At 56.8% G+C, this 19,239-nt stretch overlaps 2 protein-coding genes across 7 annotated transcripts in view; one reads left to right on the forward strand and one right to left on the reverse strand.

Annotated features, from left to right (window-relative positions):
- The window catches only part of CASKIN2 (CASK interacting protein 2), a 29,926-nt gene extending 23,670 nt beyond the window's left edge, over positions 1-6,256 (forward strand). The window contains exons 9-20 of one of the 3 annotated variants that reach the window (XM_086473593.1): positions 18-112; positions 194-311; positions 569-742; positions 1,183-1,304; positions 1,730-1,811; positions 1,921-2,015; positions 2,241-2,351; positions 2,469-2,570; positions 2,816-2,954; positions 3,296-5,467; positions 5,582-5,900; positions 6,160-6,256. In XM_086473593.1, the coding sequence (XP_086329719.1) occupies positions 18-112; positions 194-311; positions 569-742; positions 1,183-1,304; positions 1,730-1,811; positions 1,921-2,015; positions 2,241-2,351; positions 2,469-2,570; positions 2,816-2,954; positions 3,296-5,467; positions 5,582-5,900; positions 6,160-6,256 (3,626 nt within the window). Of the gene's footprint in view, positions 1-17; positions 113-193; positions 312-568; positions 743-1,179; positions 1,305-1,729; positions 1,812-1,920; positions 2,016-2,240; positions 2,352-2,468; positions 2,571-2,815; positions 2,955-3,295; positions 5,901-6,159 lie in introns of all 3 variants that reach the window. The other 2 variants (XM_086473591.1, XM_086473592.1) reach the window with 2 other exon arrangements.
- A 5,373-nt stretch (positions 6,257-11,629) lies between these two features.
- TMEM94 (transmembrane protein 94) overlaps positions 11,630-19,239 on the reverse strand; it is a 42,379-nt gene continuing 34,769 nt past the window's right edge. For all 4 annotated transcript variants that reach the window (XM_086473869.1, XM_086473872.1, XM_086473871.1 and 1 more), the window contains 10 exons: positions 18,104-18,212; positions 17,368-17,557; positions 16,722-16,799; positions 16,231-16,316; positions 15,592-15,673; positions 15,116-15,270; positions 14,704-14,798; positions 13,447-13,540; positions 13,025-13,195; positions 11,630-12,222 (listed from right to left, as the gene is read on the reverse strand). In XM_086473869.1, coding sequence (XP_086329995.1) covers positions 12,150-12,222; positions 13,025-13,195; positions 13,447-13,540; positions 14,704-14,798; positions 15,116-15,270; positions 15,592-15,673; positions 16,231-16,316; positions 16,722-16,799; positions 17,368-17,557; positions 18,104-18,212 — 1,133 coding nt within the window. In that variant the 3' untranslated portion in view covers positions 11,630-12,149. The remainder of the gene's footprint in view (positions 12,223-13,024; positions 13,196-13,446; positions 13,541-14,703; positions 14,799-15,115; positions 15,271-15,591; positions 15,674-16,230; positions 16,317-16,721; positions 16,800-17,367; positions 17,558-18,103; positions 18,213-19,239) is intronic.

The following is a 19,239-nucleotide window of genomic DNA, read 5'->3' on the forward strand; positions in this document are numbered from 1 at the left end:
CTGTCCCTTGTCTTCAGAGGCATCAGGAATCCTGAAGGTCCGAGCTTTGAAGGATTTTTGGAACCTCCACGACCCAACTGCTCTCAATGTCCGGGCAGGAGACGTCATCACGGTGAGGCTGCTCCCCGCTCCTCGTTCCCTTGCCCTGCCATGGCCCCAGGTACCAACCCTGTCCCTCTCGTTCCCACGGCAGGTCCTGGAGCAGCATCCGGACGGGCGATGGAAGGGGCATATCCACGATGCTCAGAAAGGCACCGATCGGGTCGGGTACTTCCCCCCCTCTATCGCCGAAGTCATCAGCAAACGAACAGGTCAGTGGCCATCCTGGTCGTGCTGGGGACAGTGTCCTGTGTGAAACCATCCCGGCCTTCCCAGCACCTCCTGTAGGACAGGTCCCCGCAGCCCTGGCTAGCTAGAGAGGAAGAGAAGGACTTGGGTGGGCACAGGGGGTTGTGCCATCGGTGGGGTGGCGATTTGAGGGTTGAGGCTCAGCTATCCCCGCCCCCCGCCCCGCCCCCGCTGCCTCCCACACGAGCTCTGACCACGCGTGTTTTGTCTTTGAATGCAGGCATGGTTGTCCCCCGCGTGGCACCCACCCACCAGCGCCAGGGTCCCCCTGGGGCGCTCCCGGCCCCCCCAGGCGGGCTGCAGCACCTCCCCGACGACCAGGCAGCCCCGAGCGTCCCAGCAGCCTATGGCCACCTCACCCTAACCCGGACGGCCCCGGGCCCTGACAGCTCAGGTCAGGGGTGCAGCTGGGGAGGGAGAGGGACTGGGGACCTTCCCCTGTTCCCAGCCCTGCCTGTGCAGGGGGACACAGGGGGAGACTCTCCTCCTGCCTCCCGTTGGGGAAACAGCCAGACGAGAGGGAGCAGGCGCAGGGAAAGGGACTTTAGGGGAGCCCGTAGAGCAGCCCCTTCCTTCCTCGTGTCCTCGGCCAGGCTGCGTCCCCACGTCCCCTTCGTGCATCCCTTGTCAGCCGAGGTCACCCTGTCTGTTTTGTGTGTGCTGGGAGGCGGGAGGGACCGATGTATCGTCTGTGGCCAGAGGGATCTCGTGGGAGGCTGGTTTTTACTGGCATCACTGTGTTGGCACATGGGTCCCTGCTGGGGACCTCCGTGCCCTGTGTCAGCCCTGATCCCGGGGCGCTGCTGATGACCTCCCCCGCCTTGCCCCGAGCAGCAGGAGACAGAAACAGCGTGGGCAGCGAGGGCAGCATCGGCAGCATCCGCAGTGCCGGCAGCGGCCAGAGCACCGAGGGCACCAACGGGCAGAGCACCAGCATCCTCATCGAGAACGCCAGGGTAGGCACCAGCCCTCGCTTCCTCCGTGCTGTTCCCCCAGGCTGGAGATGGAGCCCCAGCACCTTCCCTGTCACCCCCTGCACCTCCTAGCAAAGGAGGGGCTGCAGAGGCTGAGCACCCTCCACCAAACACCTATTTGCTGCCAGGACTCAGCAGGGAGATGCTCCTGGGGGGTCCCCAGTTGGCCCCCATAGCACAGCTGGCCTCTCTGAGTGGAGCTGGAGGCCGTGGTTGGTACCACACAGCATCTCCAGCGTGTCCTGTGTCATCTGGGAGGAGAAGAAGGGCCTTGGTCCAAATCCTGCCCAGATCTCTCGCTAGGGGCCAGCCCTTCACTGGGTGAAGCTGTGCCCAGCAGCCCAGCACAGGGACCCCGACTCTGCTCCTGGGGGTGTGACAGGGGTTGTCTCACTCCTCTCCCCCAGCCACTGCCCTCCGCCAGTGATGACCTCCAGCAACACCTTTTGGGATCGGAGCCACGCAATGGGCAGCTGACCTCCATGGCAGGTGAGGGATGTCTCAAATCCACGGGGCGCTGGGGACAGCCGTCCCCCCAGCCCTAGGGGCTGCTCGCTGCTCAGGTGCCCCCATGACAGTTCTCTCTCCCCTCTGCTAGGGCCACAGAGCCACCAGACCCCAGGCACCGGCCCCCCTGGAGACAGGGTCTTCTCCCACCAGTTCTTGCGGCCTGAGCAGCTCCTCGAGGGGAAGGTAACTGGGCTAACTGGGGACCTGGTGTGCTGAGTGAGAGGGCCACATTTGGGGCTCTCAGCCCAGCTCTCACTGCACTGGGGACACAGGAGACTGGGTCTTGAGGACACTGGGGACAGATAGGTCTTGCCCAAGGAGATCCCGTCATCTTGCCTGGAGCAGCCAGGTTCTTCCAGCCCCTGCAGCCACCGTCACAGGCTGCTCTTTGCTCCGTCCTTTCCCCAGGACGCAGAAGCCATTTACAACTGGCTGAGTGAGTTCCAGCTGGAGTCGTACACTGCCAACTTCCTCAACGCCGGCTACGACGTCCCCACTATCAGCCGCATGACCCCGGAGGTAAGGGAGGTCCTTCCCCACCCCAGCCAGCACCCCCCCAAGCTGCCAGCAGTGGGTACCCACTGCCCCACGCTCCCTGTGCCATTGCTGACCACAGCCCCACTCTGCTCGCGTTAGGATCTCACAGCCATCGGCGTGACCAAGCCAGGCCACAGGAAAAAGATCTCCACTGAGATCGGGCAGCTCAGCATCGCCGAGTGGCTGCCCAACTACATCCCGGTAAGTCCCTGGCACCAGGGCTTTGGTCCAGCACCTTCTTTTCTCCAGGTCTTTTCTCAGAGCTGTCTTACCCCAGAACAGCACAGGAGTGGGGTCTGTAAGTAAATATATGCTCCAATGGCCTGTGTTCCAGGCAGTCAGAGAGACCCCAAAAATGCAGTCTCCTGGCTAGGGGCAGGGAGGGGGTGGATGAAGATGTTTCCTGTGCCTCGATGCTCATGGCAGTGTCTCCGTGCTCTTTGCAGGCTGACCTGATGGACTGGCTTAGTGCCATCGGGTTGCCCCAGTACCACAAAAAGCTGGTGAACAATGGCTACGACTCCATCACCATCGTGACGGACCTGACGTGGGAGGATCTGCAAGAGATTGGCATCAACAAGCTGGGTGAGTCCCTGCCGCCATGCTGGGGTGGCCCAAGGCAGCCAAGTTTCCCACCCAGGTCCCCCCACCCAGTTCTCGCTCAGGCTGGGAGGTGCAGGCATGTCCTGAGCACTCGGAAAGGGCAGTTCATGGCTGTCCCTAAGGACTCCCCTTGTCAGGCTGGAGCTGGGCTGAGCCAGGTGGACACCAGCCATAGATTGTCTCCTCCAATAGGCAGGGTTTGGATGACCTGGAGGCCTTTGCCCCGGTTGGTGAAATGACCATGACTCTTCTTGGCCGGGAAACAAAGTCCTTGGGGGCGGGAGCCAACCTAACACCCCTTTCCTACTGCAACCTTCCCACAGGCCACCAGAAGAAGATCATGTTGGCCGTCAAGAAGCTCAGAGACCTCCGCAAAAGCCTCAACCAAGCAGAAGCAACTCTGACAAGACGCAAAGTCCCTGGTGCCCTGGACATTGTCACCATCGAGTCGCTGGAGAATGGAGAGTGCCAGTCCCCACACACCCCCAAAATGACGACCTTCCAGGACAGCGAGCTCAGCTACGAGCTCCAGACGGCCATGTCCAACAGCTGCCATGAGACACTTGGCATCAAGAGCAGCCAGGGGATGTCGCGGAGCCAGGAGAGCATTGGGGTGCGGTCCCGGGGCTCGGGGCACTCGCAGGACAACGTGCTGTCCCGGCACCTCTCCAGCCCCTCGCAGGAGAGCCTGGGCAGCGGGGAGAGCAGCAGCAGCAGCGGGCAGTCCTGTGCACCACCCCGCAGCAAGGAGGGCCTGGCCAGCCTGCCGGGACGGCCCAGTCCTGAGCCCTACGGGAAACTCATCTCCCCCGAGGGGCTGAATGGCTATGCCAACGGCGGCGGGGGCAGCCCTCTCAAGGAGAGGAACCTGCCTGAAGGCACAGATCAGTACGCCCGGCCAGTGGCTCAGAAAGGTGCTGGGACACCAGCGGTCACCCCCTGTACTCCTCCCCAGACCCCCAGCAAGGCAACGGCCCCCTACGTCTTCATGTACCCACATGTCTCCTTGAAATCCCCGACGGTCCCTTCTCTCCTGGGAGCGGAGCAGCCCAAGACCCTGGTGCACCCGTATCCCTCCATCTCCTCCGAACAGAAGAGCAGCCTGCAGACGTCAGCCCAAAAAGCCTTCTCCTACCTGCACAGCCAGTGTGGCCCCGCAGAGCCGCCCACCGTGCCGCCCACGGCTGGGGTGGCCCCGGGCGCTTGGCAGGCTGGGGAGCAGCACAACGGGGGCGAAGGCTTCAAGTACAAGAAGCGTTCGCACAGCCTGAACCGCTACGCGCTGTCGGATGGGGAGCATGAGGAAGAGGAGGGGGCACCCACTAGCACCCTGGGCTCCTATGCCACCCTGACGCGGCGGCCGGGCCGCAGCCAGATGCCACGGGCCTGTCTGCAGGCGGATGCCAAGGTGACCCGCAGCCAGTCCTTCGCCATCCGGGCCAAGCGCAAGGGTCCTCCGCCGCCGCCTCCCAAGCGCCTCAGCTCTGTCTCCAGCGCCCTCGCTGCCGAGGCAGATGGCGAGCAGCCCCCCGACCCCGAGCGGCAGCCCGCAGCCCCCCAGGATGTGGCTGATGCAGGTGCCAGCGCCGGTGACGCCGGCCGTGGCAGGACAGTGAAGAGTCTGGCAGCTGCGCTGGAGGGGACACCGGGGGTGAGTCCACCCAAGCCCCTCCTGGCGCCAAAACCACTGCACGTGGCTCAGGACTGTCTCCCCGGGGCAGATGTGGACCATGAGTCCTACAATGGCGGTGACACCAGCAGCGCCACGCTTTCCGATGCCAGCAGGGACCCCTTTGAGAGCAGCAAGCCACGGAGACGGACATTCAGCGAGCCCAGCGCTCCCATGACGGAGGTGGCTGCACAGGGCGGGCAGGAGGACGCCTGCTCAGACACGGAGGAGGAGGCCAAGCCGGGGGTCTCCTCCTCATCCTCCCAGAACAGCTCCAGTGAGTGCATCCCCTTCGCAGAAGAAGGCAACTTAACCATCAAACAGCGGCCAAAGCCCACCGGGCACCCCAAGGCTGATGTGGCCGTGCCGGACACAGAGCCCAGTTCCCAGCCAGCAGAGCCCCCCTGCTCTGCTGGGAAGGAGCCGGCAGCGCCCGCTGTCACCAAGGAGCCGCCCGTGCTGGAGTTCAACCTCACCGAGTCGGACACGGTGAAGCGCCGGCCCCGCTTCAGGGAGCGGGAGCCGCTGCAGGCAGTGCTGAAGGCGTTCAGCATGGCGGGGCAGGCTGAGGCGGGGGCCAGCCCTGCGCCCCAGTATGCCCAGGCCCAAGCAGTGAGCATCGCCGGCCCTGCCGTGCCGGCACCGGTGCCACGGGCTGGGCTGGCCGGGGATGCCTTTGATGACGACAGTGTGGAGTTCAGGATTGCTGAGATAGAGAAAAGCATCTTGTCATTGGAAAAGGGGATCAAGAAGGCTCCGAGCCCCACCAAAGCCCTCAGCCCCGCGGAGCTGCTCGGCACCACCGTGGTGAGGACGCCCACTCCAGGTACGTGGGCTTATGGGGGTGTCTCCAAAGCGGTGGTGAAGCTCCCTCCTGGGTTAGCACGGGAGGTGAGGAGGACGTGTGCCACCACGTGCCATGAGTCCCCTTCCTTTGCAGACGTCCCGGCCAAGCACACCTCCGTGGCATCCACCAAGCTAGTCTTCTCCGGGCCCAAGACCATCTACCAGCAGGTCCTGCAGCCCTCCCGCCACACCGTCGCTCCCTGGGCGGCCACCGAGGCTGTGCCAGACGTGATCGGGTCCCTGGCCGGTCCCGGCTCGCTGACGCTGGAGGCGGGCAGCAAGGTTTCGGCAAAGCCTTTGGCAGCTGCCCCGGGGGCCGCCCAGGCCCAGCAGCGGCTGGAGCAGACCAACTCCACCCTGGCTGCCGCGCTGCAGGCGGCCGAGAAGAAGATCACGGTGGAGGAGGGGGAGAGGTGAGACAGCACTGGGGGCGAGGGAAACGCTGAGACTGGGCCCTCGGGGTGCAATTGGGAAGGCCCCAGCGAGGGCAGGTGAAGGGCTGTGCACGGGGACGTGCCTGCGCCACACCAGGTCACGCACACTCGAGCCCGGGTGCGTGCTGAGTTCTGGCTGCCGCCGGGAGGGTCGGGTCCAGCCTGGCCAACCCTACCCTACCCCATGAGCACCTCAAGCTTTCCGGCAGCGTTTTGACTCTCTCCCTTTCCTCCCCAGCCACGCCGGGGCCATGCACTCCACCAAGAACATCCTGGAAGACATCAGCAACATGTTCGACGACCTGGCTGACCAGCTAGACGCGATGCTGGACTAAGGCTTGCTCCCTCCTTCCCCTCCCTTCGTCCGCCAGTGCCCCTCGTGATGGGGGGGGGGGGGGGGGGAGAGCGGATCTGGCACCGAGCCGTGCCTCCAGGTCTCTTCAGCCACCTCCCTCCCTGCACTTTGCACTGCGGCTGGGAACACAGCTGCCCCTCCTCGCTCACCCCTGGCGCCGTATCACACGTGCCAGCGCGGCCGCGGGCTGGTTTCTCAGGGGGTCAGGCATTTCCCACCAGACTGGCAGCAGGAGGAGAGCCCAGAGGAGCTGCACACGCGGTCCTGGAGGCCACGGCGAAGCCCTCGCTCCCTTGCACAGAGCCAAGGAGCCTCCACAAGGGACCTTTCTCTTTCCCCGCTGCATTGCCGAGTCCTGCCTCTTATTATTTATCCCCTGCCAACAATGTGTCAAAGGAGAGACCTCCCCGGGCAGCCGCCACCGAGCTGGCTATTTACTGAGCAGATCCCAGCCCCGGCAAGGCCTGACAGCAGCTAAAAGAAGACAGGGCTTGTCACGGTTTGGCAGCTTGCGGAGCGAGAAGGAACCTTTCTGCTTTATTCGTTGCTTTTCCAAACGCATCAGCGTCAGGCAGCGTGTAATCCAAGTGGACCGAAATCCCTCTGGTGGGACCCACAAACCCCGAGATGGGGCTGGCAGAGCCTGCGAAGCAGCGGATGCTCTGCCACGGCCCTGCCGGACGTGGGGCTCTACCTGCCCCTTTCCCAGAGCGGTGAGGATGGTGATGGCAGCGCCGAAGGCCTGTGCGTTCGTGCCAGACTGGCGGGATCGTGCTGCTAAAAGGAGGCTGCCCTCTGCCGACACGGTGCCTACGCGAACCGCCACCCTGGTGCTTCCAGGGTGAGGTAGCAGTGTGGCGCTTTTTTTTGCCCCCTTTTTTTTCCCCCCCCTCCTCCCCTGTCCCTTTTTTGGGGAGAAAACGGCCCCTTTTCCCACTCCCCCTCCCTGCAGGGAGCTGTTGGCACAAGCTCCGCTGGGAGCGTTGTGAAACAGTAGCAGGACTCTGCGAGACGCTGCCTTGCCGCACCGAAGCCCCGCGGGAGAGGTGACCCCGCGTGCCCTGGGCGAGCTCCGCTCGGCAGCAGCTCCCGCGCGTCCAGGCTGGCTGCGGTCGCAGCCCCGTGGCTGCAGCAGGGGAGCAGCAGCGAGAGCTCGTGGCATCCAAGCGGTAGGAGCGGCTGCATCGCTTGAAGACAGATTTCTCTAGCAGGATCTGTTTAGTAGTGCATGTCTAAATATGTCCAAGAGCCCCGAACTTGGCTTGCGCTCGGCATGCCAAGCAAATGAAAGCATCAGAGCACCAGAAGGGATCCGAAGATTGTACTGAAGTGCCATTTGCTACAAAAAATCCAAACAAAGGGAAAAAAAAAAACAAAAAACAAACCCACATATCCCTGCTTTTTAAAAAAAATCATCAATGCAAAACCGAACTGGAAAGGGAGGAAGTTGCTGGAGAGGCTGTTGCTTCCCAATCCTTTTGGGAGTTACGACCGAAGGGGGCTGTTGGCAGCCCCTCGTCGCCTCGCACGGAAAGCGGAGCAGCCCCTGCGAGCAGAGCCCGCCTGGCCGTTCCCCAGGGCCTCCGCTCACGAGCGGCAGTCGTGCCGCGGGCCGGGCAGGGCCAGCCTGGCTTCTGGGCTGGAAAGCAAAGACGATAAAACCCAGAAAAACAAAAAAGGATCATATCGTTGGCTGGGACTCGAGGTCCGTTTGAGGCGGTTAACAGACTTTTCTCCTGGCTAGTTGGTTGCTCTGATTTATGTATCACATCGAGTGTATTTAACGGACCGTGTCTGACAGGCAAGTGCTACGTCATGGACCCGATTGCTTTTAAATAGCTACAACCAGTGGCACTTTATAGAAAGGTTTGCAGAAACCTTTTAAAACTGATTTTTACTCGTCACAAGTCAACCTGGGACAAGCCCAGCTATTTTTTTTTCCAATGTTGATAAACTGTAAATGTTTTTTAAAGGCCAATGTATATATTTTAAATGTGATTTATTATATATATTTACTAACCAGAACTGCAAGTCTTGTACTCTAGGGTCAGGGATACGAGGACACTGGCGTGGAGCTGTCGCTGTCTGAGCCACCTGAGGGCAGCACCACGCTGCTCTCATTGTCAATAAGGGAATTAAACATTTGATTTTGCAGAAGAATGCCTATTTTTTAAGCTCTAGATCTCTATTTTGAAGCTACTGTATGGTGTGTAAGTTAATGTACACTGCAACTGGGACTAACTGACCCCAGCTGCACCTGCTCCGTGCAGCAAGACAGTGAGGGGAAAAAATAGCCCGTGTAATCACCAGACTGACAACAGATTTTAAACCATCTGCTCTGTTTGTGTTAATCATGTGTTTTGTTTTCCACTAACATCCATTAAGAGTAAATTCTATTAAACAGTGGGGCATATTTTACCCTTTTGATAGTTTTGCCTACTTGTGTCCTTCGTGTCGAATCACACAAGCTTGTCTCCTACTCTGAAGTTCATCGAGGATCAGCATTATCCTGCGCCTTCAGTGCTTAAGATCTGGGTTTCCTCAGATAATCTCCCTGGTAAGAGTCCTGCTGTCGCCTCCAGTGAAGTTAATGTTCAGTTTGAGTCTTATCACCATGGCAGTAACGTGGTGAGAGCGCTGGGGACCAACACCACCTCCCAGGGCCCCGCTGCCCAGCTTTGGGCACGTCTGAAGCCTCAGCTCCCCCTGCCCGCCAGGCAAAGCGCTCCCCCGTCCTCCCTGGCGAGCGGAGAGCGGCCACAGCGACACCAGGTCCTGCTTTGCTCAGAACAAGAAGCCAAGGCCGCCTCGTCTCACCACACTGCTTTTCTCCAGGGCTCACAGTGCCTGTTCCAGCTCGCCCCGACCCTTCAGCCAGAGGGCTTCAAACCGCGCCACCAGCCACGACCAAAGCGGTGCCTGGGATCCAGGAGACCATGAGGTAAGCGGACGGTTATTCCGTAGGAAGAGGCATTCAGAGCTGGACAGATACACCCAAAGCTGAGCAGAAAGTGGGGAAAAGTGCCAGGATCAGGTCCCAGGAGCATCAAGCTCTCGGGCTGTGTCCCTGCGACAGGTGAGCCAGGTAACTCAGGCCCTGTGACATGAGCAGCCACACGCAGGTTTGCCTCCTCGCTTTGCTGGGTGAAAACTCCCTCCCACTCTCACTGGGTGTGTTATATCCAAGACAAGCATTTATTGCCGTTCGTACACTGGATGCGTGTGGGTCCGGGTTTGTTTTAGTTCCTTTTTTTTTATACAATTTACAAGTTTTAATACAAATCAAGTATTTTTACATACATCCCAAAAAAATTAATATAAAATATACACCATTTAAAAACATCTGGATGTAGGAAATTTCTTTCCGAAGCCCTGCACCCTGACCCTCGGATGCCTCAATGGCCAAGGGAAGGGTGGCATTGGTGAGACCATCCAAAAGGCTCCATGGGTACGCCTCGGCTCCCTCCAAGTCTAGCAGGGGAAGGAGGGTGCAGGAAAATAAACATTTGTGATCACCCGGAGAAGGAAACCTTGGAGGTGCCTCCTCTAGAGGAAGGTGTGGCCAGCAGGAAGCCCCGGTATCTGCTGCCTTTTATCACCTACCCCAGTTAGTGGCACAGGGCAAGAGCTAAGGTCTGGGAGGGGGGAAGGCTGCTCTGCAGGAACAGCAGGGAGCAGTTTGGTGCTGCCCCTGACTCCAGGTCAGCTCGGCCCCAGAGGAGACCGCGCCCCACCCTAGCCAACCCTGGCATCAGAAAGAAAAGCTGATTTCTCAGGTGCCAGGGGTAACACGTGGAGCTGGCATTTAGTGAATTAAGTGAGGCTTAGAACGCTGGAGCTTGTTCTCCCTGAGCCAGGCAGCTCTCCAGGCCCGAGAGGGGTGCAGGGCGAGTCCAGCCCAGCTGGCAAAGGTGAGCAGACCCACTCTGCAGGCAGGAGCGGCCCGTACTGCTGCGTTGCAGGAGAGCAGCCCTACATTTCCCCAGCGAGCTGCTGGCTCCCTGTCCCATGTAACCCTGCCAGCAGCCTGGACTCTAGACATCCACTCTCCAGCCGTAGAACAAGGTCCAAGCCTCTGAAGACCCCCAGCTGCTCCCCGTCCTCCAGCATCCCCCATCTGTCCCCAGAGCTCAGAGGCTGGCTGTACCCCTGCTCTGCGCTCCTGTCAGGCCCACAGCAGGGAGGAGGGTATTGCTTAGAGACATGCAGTAGTGTGCACGCTCTCTGGTTATGCTGAAAGGGAAGGAAGACAAGGTGGAGTGGCAGGGCAGAGCTTGGGGGTTCCCAGCCAGCCCCCCGCCTGCCAGCGAAGGACCAGCAGCCACTTGTTGGTCTCGGGTACCAAGAGGGAAGTAACAGCCGTGTATTGTAGTGTTAATATTGGGAGCAAGACCAGTGCCAGGATCTACCAGCTTTAGCCAGCTTTTAGAACTAGGGAGGGAAGCAACATCTCCATGAGCTGCAAATATTCCGGTAGCCAAGCCCGTGCGCTCCTGTGTGGCCCTCGACTGTCAGCCCCAAACGGCACCAGTGTTCCCAGTACAGCTGGGGTCTGTTCAGAGCTCAAGAGCATGTGTGCCGCATCGGGGCAAATCACAGTTTGCAGCAGCCCTCAGGGGAAGGTTTCCCCAAGTCAAACGAAGACCAGACCTCCAGGAAAACAGGGAACAGATGTGAGGGCAGCAGCATGGAGGGGAAACTTCCAACCACTAGCACAGAAAGACACGACGAGGGGGGTTTCCCTGTACCTTGGAGAGCAAGTACTGGATGCAGCACAATCCCAGGACTGGGAAAGGAGCCGTCCACCAGCTCCACGTTAGTCACAAGTGCAAGATGCAGATATGCTCCCTGGAAGGATGTCCCCCTCCCTCCACGGCAGGATAGGAAGGTCTCGGGTTTTATCTCTAGCTATGGCCCTCTCAAGCAGACATTTTACTGAAGCAGAAAAGCAATTTGCATCACAAAAATGAGGACAGTTATAAACCTCTCTGGGGGTTGTTAAAGCAGATAAGAGCCGGTTCAACAGGGCTGGAGGAAGCTGAGCCTTGCTGACTCCCTGCAAGCAGGCAGAGCTGCCCTCCTGACTCCCCCTGCACCAGATCACTAGGGTCAAATGCAGACAGCTTTTCTTAAAGCCCTGTCTTATCCCTCTCCTCTTGAAGCACTCAACAGCCGGCATGTGGCTACAGCATCAACGCTAGAGGGCAGGCCTGGCACAGCCTGGCCATCGCGGGGGCTTTCCCAGCACCCTGCCACAGACCCTTCCCAGCGTCCCCTTGGGAATGTGAGCTCCAGTCCTCACCTGGCACCCAGCGCTCCTAGAGCTGCAAGAGAGATGTCTCCTTTGCTCCAGGAGCCAGGGGCAGGGAGGTGGGTGAGGGCATGCACAGGCACGCGTGCACACATCATCCAGGAGAGCAGGCAGAGATGGAAAACCAAAATGGGTTCCAATAGCGACCTCTTGCTTCAGTAGCCCTGTGTCTCCCCTGCTGGCCCTAGATTCTCCTGCCAGTTCCAGGAAACCCATCTGCTCACACAGAGGGAAGGAGTCACTTCATTTCAGCATCACCATGATACTAACAAAAACCTCTAGTAATAAATAAATAAAGGAAGAGCGGCCTGAACAGCCACCAGAGCTTGCAGGCTCCCTTGAGAGTACCCTAGCAGGCTGGGGAGGGGCTGCATACCTGCTGGGGGATCCTGATAGCAGTACCCTGCCTGGGGCCCCCTGGAAGGTGCTGATGTCGTTTTGCAAGGAGGCTGTCCGGTTTGCATGTGCGAGGGAAAGCTCCCTGAGCCTTTGGTGCAGCCACTCTCCCAGTGCAGGATGCAGCTGTGTGGCCCTGGCTCCAGGGAACTTGAGCTGGGAGTATTTAAAATGGCGAATTCATCCCCAGCTTTGTTTCAAACTGCAACTTCTGCCTCTTTTGGTAACGGACCCGGACCCTGGAGAGGGCAGAAGAAAGAAGAGAGTCAATGTGTGGTTAGGGGTGAAAGGCAAGCAAGGCTGTCCTACTGCAATTCCTGAGCTGCACAGCCCCAAGAAGCAAGGAAGCCCCTGGCCTGGGCCCTGTGGTACCTGGGAAGGGAATCTAATCCAGAGAGCAACCCATGGTCTCAGTCCTACCCCCCATCTCCAGGGCCACCACAGAGAAAGGTCCCGAAATCCTTCCCAGGGACAATGACAGTGGCTCTGGCCATCAGGGTTCCCTGTAATCCCCGCTGCTTTTCCTCACCAACCCATTTCCTGAATCAATGCTCGTTAGCGTTAACTCCCAGCTCTGGCTGCTCCCTGTGCTCCAGTCGCTTTGCCTGCTTCTAATTCTTGGCTTCAGCCACTTCCCGTGAAAACGAGTCCCACAGTCCAGGCACTGTGTGAAGACGTATTTCCTCTGCTGTGATTCAATGCCTCTCTGTCCTCATGGGACGAGATGGAGAGAACAGCCCTCTCCCATTCCATACTGGTATTTGATAGAGCTTGGCTGTCTCCCTCTCATTGGTTTGAGATAAGGAAATTTTGGTCTCCCTTCCTGATCCCAATCACTGCCACTGCCCTTCCATGACCCTCTTTCCTCCTAGAGAGGTGGGACATGAGCTTGCACACAATAGCCAGGTAATTTACACAATGCAATCATCTTTTCCTTTTTATTCCCCACCCTGTTCCCTCTGCTTCGTTTTTCTGCAGCTCAAGGGCAGGCTGGAGTGAGGCTCCAGCTCCTTCTCCCCATCTCCCCTACTACCCCCATACCTGATTTCATGCAGCTTGACAATCTCATTGATGATAACCACAAGGACCAAGGAAAGAAAACCCAGGAGCCATGAGACCGGGGAGATGGAAACGTGGTTAAAGGTCAATGAAGAATTGAGGTTTTTCCAGAGTTTCAGGTCCAGCACAGTCTGTGCCACTTGCCCCAGCAATCTAAGATCAGAAACAGACACAGCAAATTGTCAGCAGAGCTAACAATCTTCCCTGGATCTGCAGATCAGTGTTCGGGCCCACAGTTAACGTTCCCGAGTTCCCCACAAAGACCCTTCCCCAATTCAGCAGTGGAGAACAAGTGTCATGTACTATCATTTTCCTCAGCACCAGCAAACTGGTGCTGGAGCAGGTCTAGAGCCCTCCTTCCTCCAGCGTTCTGGAATGCCTCATCAGGGCCTGGGGATACTCACACAACAGCCACAGTGAGCGTCCACCACCGGTTGGAGAGGGGGCTCTTCTTCCACAACGGCTTGGTGCGATGGACGTGGGTGATGGATATGAACACTGTGGGGGCAGATGGAAGAGGGGGTTATGTAGCATCGCACTCAGACACACCACTTTACAATACACACCAACAGCTACTGCTCCAAAGGGATATGGGGTTCATGTCCCTGAAACCAACCTTTCATTCAAGCTCCTTTCAGACCAGACTCCCCACAGCAATCCCAAGTCCCCAAATACGTGGGGCAGGGGGGGGAGTGCAGCAGTAGTACTGCACAGGATTACTTGCTGTGGGGATGGCAAGGTTGGTTTGCAGCCTGGTATGCCAAAACAGATCAGGCAAAGGACCAGAATTAGGGAGCGGGGAGGGGGTGTGCCCTTGTCTCTGAGTCACTGCAGGCCTGCACCAGTGGAAAGCTCCAGCCCAGAGAAAAATATTTAGCCAGAGACCCAGAGCCGTTCTGTACAGGACAGAGCATTTGTTCAGCTTTTGCGTGGGCTCTTCAAAACAGCATTTCCCACCTGCCAGGCAGAGCATCCCTGCCTGGGGATAAAACAGTAACGCACGCTATCTGTCCCCAAAGCAGGGCTGGCTCTGAAATCTGGAAGCATTTCTGTTGGCCCAGACACCCTGCACACCTCAACATGCAACGCACCAAGGCCCAGCACCACAGGACATGGTGGGAAGGAAGCAGAGACCCTTTAAGGGTGGCAGAGAGCAGCTGGACCTACTTTGCCAGGCAACCATGTGCAGGCAATGAGGGTCAGCCAGACGCTGGCTTCCCGCCCCTCCGGAGGGTTTAAAAAAGGTTCGAGCTCCCAGGTAGCCATAGCTGCACCAGCAGTGTTTGGGGGAAGGAAGTGGGGTGCTTTGCAAAATGGCAGTGGGCATAGAAGGGCTTTTGAGGCAGGGAATGTTTTTGGAGAGCTGCAGGATGCTGCTAACTGAATTGCAAGAAGGCAAAGAGGGATGCCGCTCTTCTGGCAAGACTGGAAAGGAATCACTGCTTCATCAGGCTGGTAGGAAGCAAAATCAGCTCTGAAGATGCTGCCTTTAACCTGTTAGGGCAGTGTTTAGTAAGATAACGGGTCTGTGCTGAGAGGCCACTGCAGTGTCTGCTTCTACTAGGGAGTTTGTGCTCTGGCATAGGGGGCAAAGAAAGAGGCAAAAGAGGCAAGTTTTCCCCCAGAATGGGGAATGGGGGTGCCTGGGAACAGGGACTTACCTGTGTGTAAAACGATCAGGCCAGCTGAGAGCTTCTGGGCTACAAGAAGAGCATTGGAAAATGTCCCAAACCAGTCAGGAGCACCATCAGCATTGCTAGTAAGTGAGAGGAAAGAAGTCAATAGTTGGGATTTACTGTCTGACCTGCTCCCACCAGGACTATGTCCTTGTCTTATAGCTCAGAGAATTAAGTGTGAGCTTGGAGTCAGGCTTTCCTAGTACCAGGAGGCAACACTGAGCAAAGATGCAATTGTCAAGGCTACAAGGAGAGCACCCAGCCCTCTGTATAGCCATTATAGCTGGATCATACAAGAGTCTGAAGCTTGTTAGAACAGAATCAGTTCTACCTGGGCAAGGCAAGAGCAACAGGCCCTGCAGGGTGAGCGGGGTGTGTGCCAGGCTCGGTTCCTCACCTGTGCAGCATGATGGAGGAGCAGGCGGTGAGATTGAGGCTGGTAGTGTTCACCTCTTTGCAGGACTCGTGCAGTGTAAACCCGAAGCAGATGATGCAGGAGCAGATGGTCAGGCTGAATTTCAGCAAGAAGCAGAAGAGGAAGTAGTGCTGAGTCTGTGAAGGAGGGAGAGGCAGGAGGATGACACGGGCATGTCACCGGCCCAACCTCCCCCACGTGAACCATCAGGGAATCAGTGGCTGCAAAAGACAAGCTGTAGTACAGGTGAGATGCTGCACTGTGGATCTGCCCTGTGGGCATGCTGGCACTCAGGGATCCCCTTCCTGTCCGTGCCAGGCTTTTGGACAGCACGGCTCATGCCATGGATCAATTTACGAAGCGAGCTGGGAAGGCACAGGGTGTCTGCTATGCATCAACGCTGGGACAAAGTAGAAGAGAAAAATATGCGGACAACTTTAATCTGATGGGCCACCTACCTTCTTAGGAATGGAAGTCAAGTTTTTTCCTGTTGCCATGGTCATGATGGAGCTGTGGGGAGGCTTGCCCAGGAGGGAGATGCTGGAGAAAGGTAAGTTAGCCTCTCAGTAACAAGTTCAGGCACCAGAACTATTACTCTTTTTTTGTCTATGTCTAACATTTGAACCCAAATAACCTCCTCAGACTGCTTGGAGCATTGGCGCTCACCTGGCCACTGCCTTGAGCATATGCTTTAAAAGGTGTCATTTATGACAGGTGCAGACAGGGAGAGAGGTCACCTCCAAATGTGTGATGGGGGAAAACCCACCCATGCTACCTTGGCCTCTGCCTGACACCCTAGGCTCTCCATCACACTCCAGCCAGTGCAATAGTATTAGGATTAGAAGATGATTTTTGCAGGAAGTTCAAGCTGCAAGATAACAGCAGCTCCCAGAAAACAGGCAGGGCTAACACAGCAGTACACAAATGCCTCTATCTGTGTTTCCAAGCACCTTGTCAAAGCAGGAGCTTGGAAGAATCTTTGCAGCCTTCTTAGCATGCTGTGGGTGATGTCAGCTTTCTTTTAACACGGACCCAGTGAGGTGGGGGACTGGTCTGGGCAGGGAGGCAGGAAATTCCACCCTGTCTGACAGACTCACCTGAGCAGTGGGTAGCAGAAACAGGAGAGCCACACGATGTCTGTGGTACTGAGGATGGGGGGCAGCTGCACCAGGCAGGAGAGGAACTGGACAGGAACAATCCAGAGTGAAGAGTGTGAGCAGTGCTAGGACAGTCTTGTCACCCAAGATGCCACTGTCCTCCCTCAAAACACTGGGATGAGCTGGTAACTAGGGTGCCACTGCACAGCCCCTCCACATGTTCCAGGCTGCTGGGGCAGGTGCTGCAGGGGATGTTTTTCACCAGTGAAAAAGCCTTTTTAAAAGAAACTCCTGCAGGAGGGTCGGGGAGAAGGGGCAATGCAGGCTGAGATCACACAGTCTCCATCTGTAACTTCCCCAAATACACTGTGTAAACCTGACTGAAGGCCACCTTCCTCTCTTGCAAGGCTGCCCCACTGCAGTCACCCGTATCTGTGCTAGCACTCCTGTCCTCTGAGTTAAATGCTGTCCCCAGCCAGGCCAGGACTCACCTGAATGACAACCAAGGTCAGCTGGCACTGCAGCAGGAAGAGGAAACACTTGCGGATCCCATACGTTGCATGCCTGGCCTGGAAGGAAGCACAAGCCCTCAGAGCCCTCGCTGTGATGGGAGCAGTTATCAGCCAAGAGCAATTATTGGCAGGCAGGGGCAGAACATGTGGCCTGCAGGGGAAGTGGGAGGGGAGAGGATCTGGACATATTGTAAGCAAAAGGGCTTGCAAAAGGGCTATAGTCTCTTGCCTAGATGCAGAGGTTGGCGAAGAAAGGCAGAATTCAGGCAAGGGTAAGTTTGTTTAATCCCCGTCGCTTTTCTGGGGTAACGCTTCTCCCCAGCACTGCATTGTTGTCTGGCTAGGGATGCCTGCAAGCTTCTACTTTATCCAGTTGAGCAATATTCATGGTCTGGTGCCACAAGGCACCATTCCCAAACTATCCCCTATACCTTGGGCAGGTACGGCCAGGCAGGAAGAGGATCTCTTTTGTGCTTCCTGAACAAAGGACGGGAGACACGAGCAAAGCTCGTGCTGGCAGCTTGTTGTGGGCACCTCAGCAAGAGTGCTCACGAGCTCCTGGCTTTGCTCTTCATGAGCTGCAGGCAGATGGGCAAGTGCTAGAGAGGGGAAATGCCTGACTTACCTGCTCTATAAGCCTGATGATGCTGGTACTCTCTTCTTGGCGGAAGGACATGGAGCAAGGCAGGCTGTTGAGCTGCCCTGAGAGCTGCAGTGGGGTGAGCTCATCAGAGACATGAGTCATGGTGGTGCTGGTGGCATAGCCAAAAGTCTCCCAGGAGCAGCGAGATGGGTAGAGAGGGTCCAGTGCTATGCTGCAAGGACAGCACAGGGGCATTAGCAAAAGTCCTCATCCCAGAGGAGAAACTATGTCTCACTGCAGTCTTCAGCTTGTAAAGTCATGCTGCGCTGCGCCATGCCCCCTCTATCTACCTCGCTGGTAGAGAAGTCCTGAGCTGGGACATGAATTTAGGATTAATCTCCCCAGACTTTCAGTTATTCCCAGAAAAATAAGCCACAAACCCAAATACATTCATTAAAGTCAACAAATCAGCTGATCCACAGGGGCATTTCCACTCTTTCACCCAAAGAGAAGCACCTGTAATGCCAGTTGGTGCACAATAGTTCATCATGGAAGAGCAACATCTCCCTTTCGAAGATGGAGAGAAAGATCTCTGTGTCAAGGTAGCCAGCCCATCCAATACCACCCAAATCTCCCTTATGGAGACAAACACAGCTAATAACCGACAGAGCAACTGCGAGCTTCCCCCTGCACAACCCCCAGGCCTGGTACGGCCCATGGCTGGGCACTTGCTAAGCTCAAGGCAAAGGCAGCTGGAGGAGTCTGGATCCTGCCCCACCTGATATCGCTTTGCAGGAAGAGGCAGCTGTTCCGCAGGTTGGCAGAGCTTCCCAGACAGCAAGTCACCTCCCCGTACTCCTGCATGATCTTGATCATCTCGCACATGGCTGCGAAGGGACAGGAGGAGAAACACAGCGCGTCATCGCGCGATGCACACGCAGGAGCAGTGTTTCACACACCCTTTCCAGTCTGGATGACGAGCAGTTAGATCTTTTAAAATTACCCCAACTGATAGTCATTGGTCATGTACAGTGAGATCCAAAGTCAAAGTACACAATTAGATACCTAATTAATTGCAGTCCAAGGGCCTTGTACACCTGCCTCCTGCAGGAACTGAGCTGCAGTTCACGGAACTGTGGCCCAGAGATTTGCATCTCTAGCACATCTCTTTCAGACCACAGCTGTAGGTATAGCCTGGGTATATAACCCACATGGCTTCGGCATCAAATAGTCTTGTTAGAAAACGGCAGAAATTAAACAAACCTAAAATAAATGCACAATTTTAAATTCTGCTCAGCAGCACATCACTACTGTTCCAAGTCTAAAGGAACAGAGGGAATATAACAAACCACTCCAAAAGCCGTGCCATGCTTAGCCACTCTCAGAGCCAGCCCCTGTTCCTGCACTCCCACCACTACCTCTAGCCTTCATCAATTTTTTTATCAACACCTTCCCAGGGCCTCTAAATCAAAGCTGCTGTTTGATCTGATTTTTCTTCTGTAGCTCTGTGCACAGTGCTCTGAGTGTATGAATTTTCTAGAATGCTCCAGGCAAAAAAAAAAAAAAAACAAACCAAAACCCACCCTCTGCAAATTCCTGTGTAAACAACTTAGCTAAATGACTGGTGCACACAGATCTGCAGCACAGCGAGGGGTTAGATGAAGAGGGTAACTGCCACTGCTGTCAAAAAAAGAGAGGAAATCTACTGGGCACTGACTGCTTAGGCAGACTGGGCTGCAACTGGGTCTCGCTGGCACACTGTAAACTGTGCCCAGAGGCACCTAAAATGCCAAATCATAATGATGCTTAGCACTTTTACTGGAGACTGGACAGGTTATCAGCCTGCTGAGCACTCAGACCCTTTCTTAGATAAAATAGTATCTCTTGGAGAGATAAAAGGAATTTTGACCATTC

Source organism: Leptosomus discolor, chromosome 15, assembly GCF_034619465.1.
Source record: "Leptosomus discolor isolate bLepDis1 chromosome 15, bLepDis1.hap2, whole genome shotgun sequence".
Lineage (NCBI taxonomy): Eukaryota > Metazoa > Chordata > Aves > Leptosomiformes > Leptosomidae > Leptosomus > Leptosomus discolor.